Below are 13,539 nucleotides of genomic sequence, written 5' to 3'. Positions count from 1 at the left end.
TCCAGAAATGTGCAGGGAAATATTGCAGTTACAGAAGCAGACATATCCCAGGAGATATTGCAGTTACAGAAGCTTTTCAAGTGGCTGAGTTGTGCTTAAGTTGGAATGAAGTATTTTCCGCATTGAATGCTGTCCATTGTTCATAATTTGTAAATGTCTTTCTGTATGCCCTTGAATATTTTTGCCACCTCAGCTGCTTGAGTCTCTCTTTCATATGGTGCAGTGGTACACCTGGTAATGTTACTCATTGTGTAATCCAGATATTCAGACTAACAATCCACAGATGAGTTCAAATCCCAAGAGATCAGTTGCAGAAATTAAATAATTCCTAACTAAAATAAATCTCAGGTAAAATATATTTATACATGAGGCTGTTGTAAAAACCCGTCCAGTTCATTGATGATCTTCAGGGAAGAAAATCAGCTGTCTCTACCCAGACTGGTCCCTTGTGGCTCCAATGCTGTCAACTTTTTAACTGTCCTCTGAAATGGCCCAGAATAGCAACCAGTTGAATTCAAGAAGTGGTTTACCCCTGACTTCTTAAGGGCAATGCACTGCCCTAAATACTGTCAGTGAAACAAGACAATTTTCAGTCAGTGTCTTGGGCATGGCTAATCACACAAGCTTCACATCTACCCCCAAGAATGCGACTTTCTGCAAGAATTTAGCTTAGTTTCAACTGAATGAATCAATGTTATCTGATTGACCACTTGCCTGCTGAAGTAAGCGCTTCTGCAGAATTTTGGCACTATCACATTGTATCCACACAGCTTTGGGCCTAGGGACACTTCCTGATCTTGGTGGGAAAGTGCTGTGCAACTAAATTACCCCCATCATCTGATTTAAGCAAGCAATGATATTCCTGGCTTTTTAGGGGTAGCCAGTTGAGCTGCATGTTTCTGACCAAAGGAAAATGGTGCTGATGTATTTTCTCCTGACCTCTTCAGGACAAATCCAGTTAAGTCAAATTCCAAATAATCATGAGTGCCATTTATATGACTAGATCAAATGGTGTTGAGTGGTTGATGAGTCACATCTGATTCACCAAGACATTACTGTGGTGAAAGCAATGGGGAGCTTTGAGTGCTTCAAGCTCCGTAGTGATTCAAAAAATATAACACAGGGCCTGAGCAGATTCTTTTTGTTTGCAAAGGAGGAGTCCCTGTATGTGAATGGATGTCACTTGGAAAACAGCCACCTGAATGACGACAGGTTACCAGATTGACTGAAAATCTTCACTTGATTGTTTGTGTAATGGTAATGTTACAGGTTTAGTAACCCAGAACCCCAGGCTGGTGTTTTGCTGGGTGGTGCCGTACGAGTGCCTGTTTAATAAACAGGACCAGCCATGCGTTGATCTTGGCGGTTCTTCCACGCCATCTTTTGATAAAGGGGCCAGTGAATGTTACAAGTGACAATAGAATATTGGCAGCACACAACATTGGCTTTTGGGCTGTTATAATACAGTGGTAGTATTCTTACCCCTGGGCCAGGAGACACAGTTGAAGTCCTACCATAGCCACAGGTGGGAATAATGTCTCTGCACAGTTTGATTATGAAACATCCTCAGAACCTAGAACTTGCAAGGGTCCAAATTTCCGACCCTCCAGGAGAAGGTATTTCTTTCCTGAATCCTAAATGGCTGACTCCTGGGGTAGTGACCCTGTTGACCAGACTTTGCAAGCAGGGGCAAAGTCTCTTGACTATACTGTCAGACATTGTGAAATGTTTAGGCATCAACTCTCATTCTTCGAAATTCCACTGAACACAGGCGCGTTTTACATTGTCTAATCAGAGGAGAACCCTCTCAGCTAATGAATCAATCCAGTGAACTTTCATTGCATTTCCTTTCACCCAGTAACACCCTGCCTTGGAAAAGCAGGCCAAAACAATACAGTGTATTTCATGGTGGTCTTACCAACATCCAATCGAATTTAGGGAAGGAACCCTGAATCTTCACTGTGGATCCCTTGCAGTGCAAACTAACGTATCCTCTTGTTATGTGCTGAGCCAACTGTTCCACTTTCTGTGATTTGAGTGCATGAATACTTAAAAATTCTTGGCACAGGAACATGTTCTCATCTCTCACCTTTTAAAAATATTGTGCTTTTATATTCGCGTTGCCAAAGTGCATCTTTTCACCATTGCCCAGACTATTGTCCTCAATTACCTTCTTGGCCACTTAGCTAGCCTGGCTGTTATCTCTTCAGAATCTTATCATCCTCACCATACCTCTCTTTGACCCAAATTTCCACTGTTACAATGCTAGAGAACCATGTTTCTGCATCTACTAGGATATTAATGAATGTAACTTTCTTTCTCTGTTCAGCAATTAACTGAAGTTTCTGACACCCAGAGCCTGTTACCCATATGTAATGCACAAGTTGGGAATGTGATGGAATGCTGTACATGTTCCTGGATGAGTGCTGCTCCAACTGTGGATCAGCATTCCATCCACCACCTTCAGCATTCACTCTCTCCACCACTGGCAATACTGTGTACCATCAATGAGGTGCATTGTAGACATTTCACTGAGGCTCCTTAGACAGCGCCTTCCAGACCTGTGAATTTGACCCCCCAGCAGAACAAGGGGAGCAGATGCAGAGAACTCTACCACCTCCCAAACCCCTCAGCATCCTGACCTGGAAATATATTGTCATTCTTTCAGTGTCACTGGGTCACAATCCTGGAACTCCCTCCCTAGTAACACTGTGGATGTGCCTGCAGTGATTGCAAATGTTCAAGGATTTGGTTAAGCCCTGTCTTCTTGACGGGACTTAGAAATGGACCGTAAGTGCAGTTTGAGCCATTGACGTTCATACTGGAGGTTATTCAGTGTATCCAGCCTGTGCCATTTGTTTTATGGTGCACTCCAATTAATTTCACGCACTTGATCTTTTCCCATAGGCCTTCAAGTTGTCATAAACTTGGTTGGAAAGTTAGTATTTAATCCACTCCCTTTTCAAGCAATGCTTTCCTGTTCATGAGAACCCACTGTTTGTGTTTAAAAAAAAATCCTCGCATCACCTCTGGCTTTACTGCCAATTATGTTAAATTTGTATTTCCTTGGCACCAACCCCTGCCACTTGAAGCAACTTCTATCTTTTAATAAGTCCGTCAAAACCTGCCATGATTTGGCCACTATTTCTTCAGGACTACTTTTGACAGTAATTATGCAATATCAGGGCTATCTACATATCCCACTTTGTTCCTCAATTATTGCATTGTCACCTGTGATTATATTTGTGACATTTATAAATGTCGTAATAGATTGAGCTGGTGATTGCTGTTACTGCTGCACTGATCACTGTGAATGGCCAACCCTTAATACTGTGAATGATTCATCGATCTGAGTATTTAGCAGGTCAAATACTGTCGTCTGAATCATCCAGGCTGCAATGAAAATAGTTTCTTTTGAGTGCTGAATGAGCCATGTGATTAATGCTCCTGTATGATTCCATTGGAAAGAAGCTCTGAAACCATGAAGTTGCACATTTGCCGTCAGCTGCAGGGATCCAACATCATGTGGTTTAGAGGCAGTTGTATATGATTCCTCCCACTTGCAAGCTGTGTCTTATTTTGAAGGACTGAAAGGCTTGCCGTGGGATCCCACCAAGATGGAAATGTTTTCTTGTGAAAGAAAAGGTGATATTTTGCAGATGTGATGTGGACACCTGGAGGAGATCTCACAGGCAACTTAAATGCTTCTGTATTTCCATAGCGTAGAAGCTGAGAAATTACAGTCCGTTTGCAGAGTCCAGTGGCCCAGGTGCATGGGGTGCTTGATGAATGGGTTTGATACCAGTAATTGACTGGGCTGTCAAAATTGAGTTGAAATATGCTCCACTTGCTGATGAGTCACCGTGCACAATGCTGCACTTTTTTTGGAGTTGTTTAAAGATGGCAGATTTTTTTGCAGCCCTTGTCAGTAGCTCGTGCTTACAGCAGGCAACAGAGGACTGAAAATGGATTTCAGCAAATGTTTGCAGCAGTGGTGCCTGGGATGAGGAATTGCTATTTCGATTGAGTGGACTTCAGTTCACTGCTGCTGTGGGATCCATACTGTGCCTATTGATGTAAAAATATGTGCAAGCTGGAAAGAAGTTGGAAGGCCGAGGCGGAGAAGGGTTTGAAATGATTTGACCTCCTGCGTTGGAGCGAATCGAGTTGTCAGACTGTGTGCACTGAATCTTGGAATGCAGTTGAGAAGAGAGGGTGAAGGGGACTAGGAAGGAGAAAGCAGCTGGTCCTGCCTGCCTCATGCTCGTGAAACTGGAAAAAGCCAGGGCCAACAAGCTCTCAGACTTCTTGCAACACCAATTCCACCCCCTGCCCCACCTGATCTAAACCATGTAGGATATCCCTCCGATCCAAAATTACCCATAAATTCCCAGTCAAGTAGCAGTCTAACTCACCACAGAAACCATGTTGAAAGTCAGCATGTAAACATCATTGACTTAACCTCAAGTCAGTCCCTGCACTTGAAGCTGACCCTTCCTTGCCCATTGCATCCTGGTAAATTGGCAGAAACATGAACTAACCCTTCTGTGATTTCATAGACTACCTGTCACATCTCTCCTCGGTCTAGGCCGTTGCACAGTAAAAAGACCACCCACTGCATCCCAAAACCAGTCCAACCTGTCTCTGCCTCTCTAACCGGTTCTTCCTCTCACCCATCCCTTCCTCCCACCCCAAGCCGCACCCCCAGCTACCTACTAACCTCATCCCACCTCCTTGACCTGTCCGTCTTTCCTGGACTGACCTATCTCCTCCCTACCTCCCCACCTATACTCTCTCCACCTATCTTCTTTACTCTCCATCTTCGGTCCGCCTCCCCCTCTCTCCCTATTTATTCCAGTTCCCTCTCCCCATCCCCCTCTCTGATGAAGGGTCTAGGCCCGAAACGTCAGCTTTTGTGCTCCTGAGATGCTGCTTGGCCTGCTGTGTTCATCCAGCCTCACATTTTGTTATCAAGTAACTACCCTCTGGATCTGTAATTCAGCCTTAAGCTGGAAGAAGGCATTTCCGACAGTAGTGTCAATTGTAGAGAGAGGGGAAGGAAATTCTGATGAAAGGAGAGGGATTCAGAGGGGATCTTGTCTATCATTTGGAAGGCTGGAAGAATGTGAAATGCAGCTGACCTGGGAAAGTGCCTTTTCTTTGTTAGAATATTGAAGTAATGCAATGAAATGTTCTCCATATATCGAAGAGGAGGCTCAATGAACACCTGACGGAGAATGGAACGTGGGAAAATGTATGGGGAGGTGGGAGGAGGTTCCGTGCAATATAATGATCGTCTTTCACTTCCTCTGAAGCAATCCATTGGACAGTCTGTTTGCTCATTTCAACATTCAATTCAATGAGAAACCATTTACTAGTGTTCTTGCTTCCCTGTTTTTCTTGGGGTCATTGTTTGAATGCCTCATCTTGTAGTAAAAGCATGGACCTTGATTGGATGCTACTCATAGAATCCCTACAAGAGTGGAAGCAGGTTGTTTGACCCTTCGAGTCCACACAACCCTCAGAGGAGCATCTCACTCAGACCCACCTTCCCATCCGATCCAAGTAATCCCGCATTTCCCGTGGCCACTCCACCTAACCTGCACTTTCTTGGACTGTGGGAGGAAACCCACACAGACACGGAGAGAATGTGCAAACTCTGCACAAAAAGTCACCAGAGGGTGCGATTGAACTGGGGTCCCTGGTGCTGTGAGACAGCAGGTCTAACCACTGTGCTGCACATACCTTTAACCCTTGAGGGTCTATCTAAGCAGGCAGGCTGGAGCTCGTGTCCACAAGATCACAGGAGCTATGTGCCAGCTATGTTCCTGCAATATTTTCAAATGCTTGTATGCCTAGGTGTATTTTTTTTCAAGGAATGTGAAAGGGCAAACTGAAGCAATGTAAATGAAGAAAGAGCTGTGTGTGTCTGTGTTTTCTGATGGATTTGTTTGAGGATGAAGGACTGTAGCTTTTTTTAAAATACAATTCAGAAATGTCCTCCGCTGAGGGAGAGCGGGTTCCTGCTGTGCTGTACTGTTGTACGATTGTGTCTGATAGAGTTTGCAGTGAGTGAGCACGTTTGGACTTCCAGCAATCCTTGCTGCACTGTTGTGGGGGGTTTCACCACATGAATAATCAGTTGTCGGTGCATCAGTTAGGAAAACCAGAGTGTTGAAATGATGAGCTGCGAGTCTCATAATTACATGTAATCACACTGGTCGTTAAGCTACAAGTCCAGAAATGACTGTGTAATAGCATCAGAAGACTCAACCATCCATGCAGTGTTCCTCTATGATTCTAATGGCCATGTTTGAAGGAGCTATGCCCTATCTTCATTACAATAATATCAGAAGATATTAAACATCTTTGTATTGGCGTGTTGCAAATGTAATTTCTGTACTGTTGCCTTTTAGGTCTTTGAAGCCTGAGTTAGAATCGCAGTCTCCACCCTGTTTTTAGGGTCCTTGTTCTCTTTCTGTGCTGGGATATTCACTTCTATTTTCACACAGTCATCATGTGTCACTGCTGTGTCCATTGCTGGTGTTCAGGTTTCAAATAAGTGATTGTTTGAGTTTGTACCAGACAAGAAAGTGAGGACATCAAGCCCAGTATGGATATGGTTGCATTGCTGATCAAACCTGTGGCTAAAATGAGGCCTGAATTAAAAAATTCTAATGCCTGAAAATGTTCATTTCTATCTCCCTTCTGTTGACTGTATTTCCCCTCCTCCAAACGATTCATACAGGAATAGTGGATTACTAGGTACGACAGATTAGCGAGGCCTTGTTGATGTGACAGCGTAATTGGTGATAAGTGATGCCTGTAACAAAGAGGCACTAATGGAAGGTTAATAAGCCTGGAGAGTGTGAGAAGAAGTTTGTGGTGGGAGATCGTGGACTTCTTAAGTACAGCTTATTGTTGCAGCCATACATTTCTGTTTGAAGGGAATGAGGGAGTTATTTAACGGATCAGTGAGAGCACTGGCATAGTGACTTGGATAGGAGGGAGTCACCCAGGTGAAGAAGAGTGCAAAGTTGATGGACGGAATAGCCTGCTTGTGTACTCCAGTCTTTTGTTTCTGCAGCCATCTTTCTATTCAAGTTGGATTCAAGGACAGTATTGGATAAGAGTGGATGTATCTGAGTGAATACCCGTTCTAGTGGGTGAGAAATGGCCCTGACTCATTCCTGTTGACATAGACCAAAATGTCCTGCTCAAGATGCTGCCTTCCGACTGAGAGCTCAAGTGTTATGCACCTTATCAAGGTTCTTTAATTCAAACTGGAAAAGAAGTGGGTCATGTTTGTAATGCACCCCTAATAGGGTAGTGGCTACAGATTCCATTGAGTCTTCCAGAAACAAAGAGTTGTGGAAACATTTGGAGGAATGACATTTTTGAGGGATTGCATGCAGGAGAATAAGAGTGCAATGAATTGAATTAATCCTGGTGAGATACAGCATTGAATCTGTGCACTGAACGGCCTCATTCTGTGCCTGATCTGATGAATAATGAAATGCATTGATTCGTCTGTTGATGATGATGCTCTTGCTTCTGCTGACTTCATATTCAGAATATTTACTCATTGAGTTTGCAAACATAAATTTTGAACAGAAACTGTGCCACTTGAACCATAATATCAAAAGCTTTACACCTGTCCTCTTTTTGGTAATTGACATTTTTGCTCCCTTTTAAATTTCCAGGTGGAGAGGGATTTTGAGCGAGAATATGGCAAACTCCAGCAGTAAGTATAGGACTGAGAACAGAGCACAAGCTGTAACACTGCCTCATCATTTAAATCTTAATCATGCTTAATTTTTGTGTTTCCTGCACACAGTATTTGATTTATAACTTTAATTGAAATATATAATAAAGACCAAAAATTTAAAGACAAACAGTATTTTTCCAGTATCACTTGTGGGAGTGGTGACTTTTTCCCCTTGTTTTCTGCTCAGGTTGGAAGACCAGATTAAGAAACTTCACAAGGATATGAAGAAAAGCACTGAAGCAGATATAGGTAGGACTAGGAACAGTGTGGGTTATGTGGAAAGCACACCTCGGACTGCCTGCAGATAGGGAGGCAAGACAGTGTTCACGCTACATTGAAAAACATATTTGTGTCTTTATGGACAAAGAGAAAATTGAGCAAAGAGCAATAAAACAGGCACAGACTTTACACTTGAGGACAAGGTGTGACAGGAATGAGGATTGTCTGCTCCCATTTCATACTGAGCCAGGAGCCCTGTTGGAGAGAGCAGTAACATTCCCAGAAATGACAAACCTTCTGAAATGTGAGTTAATTCCTAGTTGATGTAACTAAAAAGCACATACTCTTGTTTGTGGTACCTGTGTGGACTTCACCAGCTTCAAAATCTCCCCTTCCCCCACCGCATCCCAAAACCAGCCCAGTTTGTCCCCTCCCCCCCCACTGCACCACACAACCAGCCCAGCTCTTCCCCTCCACCCACTGCATCCCAAAACCAGTCCAACCTGTCTCTGCCTCCCTAACCTGTTCTTCCTCTCACCCATCCCTTCCTCCCACCCCAAGCTGCACCTCCATCTCCTACCTACTAACCTCATCCCACCTCCTTGACCTGCCCGTCTTCCCTGGACTGACCTATCCCCTCCCTACCTCCCCACCTATGCTCTCCTCTCTACCTATCTTCTTTTCTCTCCATCTTCGGTCCGCCTCCCCCTCTCTCCCTATTTATTCCAGAACCCTCACCCCATCCCCCTCTCTGATGAAGGGTCTAGGCCCGAAACGTCAGCTTTTGTGCTCCTGAGATGCTGCTGGGCCTGCTGTGTTCATCCAGCCTCACATTTCATTATCTTACGTACTCTTGTTTCCCTTGTTTAGCTAGTGTAAGTAATTTACCCATGTGTTCACGTATCTGTTATCAATTAAACACTTCAGTCATTCAGGTCAGCCATAATAACAAAATTCACTTTTGCTCACCTCACCTTGGGCCAGAGGGTGGTGGTACTCGGGTTTAAAAAGAGCTTTTTGTGACCTTTTAGGTTTCAGATCAGGATTGTTCGGAACTCATGAAATGCTTCTGTGTAACTCCTCCTGTCAATAATGTGGCAATCAATTAATGTAGAGCACACACCAATGAGGTGAATGCCCAGATAATTTGTTTCAAGTAATCATTGAGAAAATTGGGAACTGCAGATGCTGAACATCTGAAGTAAAAGTCGTCAGCGTTGGCAAGTGCTGGGGAGATGAGGCAGAATCTGGGGAAAAGGGAAACAGCGAGAACATTTAAGCTCAGTAACCTTTCTTCAGAACTCTACTGAAAGATGTGAGAAGGATATTGAAATAACTGCACAGAGGTCAGTATGCTGTCACCAAATCACCCTTTATTTACACATGGAGAGTCCTCACACTGATTCAGCTCCTTCAGAGACAGCTCTGAGTACCTGTACCCCTGACCTTCCCTGTTTCTGTCAGCCAGGACTCCCTGATTGGACCAGATTAACAGCCCCAATCAGAAAACTCATACCCAATAGGACCCATTTGGCCAACCTCATTCCAGACACTGCCGTCAACTTCCAGAAGCACTCGCTGTTGTTTCCCTTTCCACAGATGCTGCCTGACCGGACTGACACTACTTTTCTCGCCTGTCACCTAAGTTCTGTTTGAGGGAGAAACACTAGCTGGGACAGCATGAAAAATACCACCTGCACTCGTACAAAATAGTTCTGTGGTAGCTTGCCATTTCTGGCTGATGGATAGCATCTGTGATGGTACAGCTCCTTGAAATGCTGCACTGATGTGTCTGCTGAGATTTTGAGAGTTGCTGCAGACTCTTGTCCTGACAGAAGAAAAGATTAAGTCTGCAGGCTGCGTCCCACTTCATGACCTTTCTGTCCATTCATCCATTGCAGCACTGCCAAATTATTGAAAGCACACTTTTTCATATCAAATGATGAGAAAAATATCCTGCAAAACATTCCTTGGGGAACTTGGAAAGAATGTGAATTCCTCATTTTACATTGTTGACAAGTTATTACAGTTTCTTTGTTTTTGGAATCGAGTCCTTTACTTTGCAGGAATCAGTTAGAGTTGCAGTGAGGCAACCAAAATGTTGGTTAAAGTTTGGGTGCTTATCTCAGACACTGGACATGGCAGCAAACAGGGGCTCACTGTCAGGGTAGTGGCCTGGAAGGAAAGCCAGTGGGGCCTCCCACACCTGTTTTGTCCTACATCTGTGACAAACACATGGGCCTACAAACCGTGGCTCCTTGAATGATGTCATTTGCAGCACTTTAGAACCTCAAGATGTGCTTCTGTTTTGCACGAGCTGCGGCACCCATTATACTTCCACATGAACATGAGAGGTTTGGATACGTTATGTAATGGAGCTAAATGGTCACTGACAAAGAAGAAACAGTGAATGTTGCATGACTCATACTAAAGTGATAATTGACACTCTGCATCTCGGGCTGGTTGTTTTTTTTTAATATAAATGTTGGATGCTGCAAATAACATCCCTCTCATGTCTTTCTTGTCTTCGACCTGACAATATATGTTGTGGCCTTTAGAGAAATCAGGATTTCAGTGAAAAGCAATTGAAATGTTCTTGACTCTACCAGCTATATTTGCTGATTTACCTGATGGATCTACTAAAACTATAATTTCTGTAATGCCTTTTAGGACCTCAGGAAATCCCAAAGCACTCAACAGCCAATTCAGTGCTTTTGTTTTTGAGGTTTTATCAACTGTTGGATAACAGTGTAGGAATCATAACGGCTGATTTGCATACAGCCAAGGCCCCACAAGGCACATACCGTTAATGACTGGAAGATGTATTTCGGTGATCCGAGTTGAAGGTTCCGTATTAGTCCGGACACTTTGGAGACCTTCCTCTCTCTTCTTTTTCACATCCACCTGAGAAAGCAGAGAGGATCTGGACTTAATGTCTCCCTCAGGAACTTGGCACCTGCAACAGTGTTGTACATGCCCACCACCCCACCCCCCCCAAAAAAAAGTAGTGCATCAATCTGTCATGTGAAAGTAAATGCCTGAGTCTTTGGAACAGGGCTTCACTTGACACATTGCTGACTGACTGTGTGCTCCTGAACCGCAGCTGATCTGAACAGAGTCATGCCACAGGATGACTGGTCAACTCAGTGTCAAGCGGTTCAATCCCAAGCCACAGGTCTGATAATCTGACAATTTGGAAACAAAGTGCTGATTTATTACTGTTAGGTTTTTCGGATACGTTAATGGGTGGAAACTTAATTCAATCTGGACTGTTTGATTATGTTTAAAAATTGAATGTGAACTTTCTGCGCAAAACAAAAGCAAGGGTGCTGATATTAATTTGACCACATGAGCTGCCTTGGATGGGTTAGAGAGAGTGCTTTCGTAGGGGATTCTAAGGTCGGAGAGCTGGAGGAGACCCCTGCCTGAACGGGGAAGGAGAAACCATTCTTGACAGACCTTATTTCTGAGCTCTAAAGGGATGAAAGGGCCATAGGGACAAAGCAGGAACAAGTGGCTGAGTTGAATGATCAATCATATATTGAATGGCAGAGTAGGCTCAAAGGTCAAGCGCTCCTATATTCTCAGTTTCACCACATTTTCTTGGTAGTTGTGTGTTATTTTCATGAAGGCATGAGCTTGTTTACAATGTTGAATGGAGCAGTGTTATGTGATACCGTTACATGTTCATCCATTAGTCTCAGCAATAGTCAGCTTTGGCTTCAGTCTCCACTCACATGGGATTGTTTGGCAAAATTGAAGTTAGGTCTGTTCTTAACATAAGCACTTAAGGATTCTAATTTTTAAAAATGTCCTGTGATGTTCTTTCCAGCAATGTCCAAGTCGGCAGTGAAAATTTCTTCAGATTTGCTAACCAACCCTTTATGCGAACAAGATCAGATGTTCATGGAGACAGTGACAGCTCTGGACACTGCGATGCGTAGAATGGATGCATTCAATCAAGAAAAGGTTTGTAATTAATTTACATTTGAACTGGATATGATCTAAATGACACAACGGATGACCAAAATGGAAGCAAGTTTAACGTTTCTGGTGCTTCATTTGTAACCCTGTGATTGTCAGTCCTGCCTCAACAAATCACAGGATCACAATCACAGTTCATTAGTTAGCACAATTTCAAATCAGCCGTGCATGATAGTGTGCTTCTTTAAAAATCCATCTGATTCTCAAACACACTGGATGCCCCTGTGTGTGTAAAGCCTCACTGAGGGTATGTCTGACTGAGTCTGAAGTAACCTGGCTGACTGTCCAGTTGCTAAAGGAATCACTGGGTTTTAAAATACACACTGTACCTCCCACAAGAAGCTGTGAGTTCACTGCCAGCCGGCAGTTTGAGTACACCATCCAAAGCTGCCATTCCACTTTGGGGGTTAATGAGTGCAGCACTGCCAGAAGTGTTGCCTTTCAAATGAGGCATTAAACTGAGCACCTGTCTGCTGGCTTCCGTGGAAATGATCTGAGGAAGGACCTGTCAAATTGTGTTACGTGGCATAAACCAAAGATCTTGACCAGAATGACGCTGTTTCATGGACTGTCCAAATCTAAGGCTGCACCTATACTGTGTTGATTGGTCTCTTATCTCTGATGTGCACTTATAGTCGGAATTTATGTTCATGGCTGAGAGTGTGATTACTAGGTTCCAGCCACGCACGTGCTTGAACTCTCCCTCAGGATTGGCGGTACGTCAGGATGCAATAGTCAGCAGCTTATGCAATTGGTACGGTGATCCAAGTGAATGAATTGCAGCCTCACTCGGGCACATTGTGACTCTTCAAGTCATGTAACCATTGGCAGTTGGTGTGTCTGACCATTCAAAAAAGGTAGGAGAAATTGCCACACTCCAATACAAGCAATTAAATTGTCATTCAAGCAAGGGGGAGGATACCACTGTATCTCTGGGCGTGAGTCAGACGTCATTTGCACAGTTTATGGTTGACTGATCACCCATGCAACAGGAACCAATTCCAAAATGGTGACGTGATCTTTGGTATTGCGTATCACAGCCTTGCGTCCACAGTGTTTAAGCAGGGGAAAAAAAGCTCCATTTCTTTAACAGGGCATCCTGTGTAGGAGCTCCGTCCCTAAATTTCATGTGTTCGTTCTCAGATAACTGACTGTCTGACCTATTCCTTCATGATTTTCAAATTTGTGTTAAATCAGAGTGGAGTCTCCTTTGCTTCAACAATTTTCAAGTCTTTGTATTTGAATTGCCTTCTATCAGGCAATATCTTGTGTTTTTGTCTCAATTTTACAGCAGCATCCTTCCCATAACCTGGAGCACAAACCAAGTGTAGTATTCTGGTTTTCTGTTATTTGGCTGTTCAGCGTTGTGCTTCTGGCTGTGAAAGCCAGTTTGTCATGGTAAAACCGAGCTGCATTCATTCTCAGCAGCTTCAGTGGTGCTTGAGGAGAAAATGTACCAGCTTTGAGAAGCCAATATTAGGAGAGGTGATTCCAAGTTTGGTCTAAGCGCTTGCGGAAGACAAGTAAGCACGAAGAGTGGGGTGTTCAAGGAAGTAATTCCAGAGGAT

General features: G+C 43.7%; 1 protein-coding gene across 2 annotated transcripts in view; it reads left to right on the top strand.

Moving 5' to 3' along the window:
* The window catches only part of bin3 (bridging integrator 3), a 121,314-nt gene that overhangs the window by 29,136 nt on the left and 78,639 nt on the right, over positions 1-13,539 (top strand). The window contains exons 3-5 of one of the 2 annotated variants that reach the window (XM_048523246.1): positions 7,704-7,744; positions 7,956-8,017; positions 11,820-11,956. In XM_048523246.1, the coding sequence (XP_048379203.1) occupies positions 7,704-7,744; positions 7,956-8,017; positions 11,820-11,956 (240 nt within the window). The remainder of the gene's footprint in view (positions 1-7,703; positions 7,745-7,955; positions 8,018-11,819; positions 11,957-13,539) is intronic. The other variant, XM_059641109.1, reaches the window with a different exon arrangement.

Source organism: Stegostoma tigrinum, chromosome 40 (assembly GCF_030684315.1).
Source record: "Stegostoma tigrinum isolate sSteTig4 chromosome 40, sSteTig4.hap1, whole genome shotgun sequence".
Lineage (NCBI taxonomy): Eukaryota > Metazoa > Chordata > Chondrichthyes > Orectolobiformes > Stegostomatidae > Stegostoma > Stegostoma tigrinum.
The sequence above is the reverse complement of the archived record's forward strand: the minus strand, read 5'-3'. Positions and strand labels throughout refer to the sequence as shown.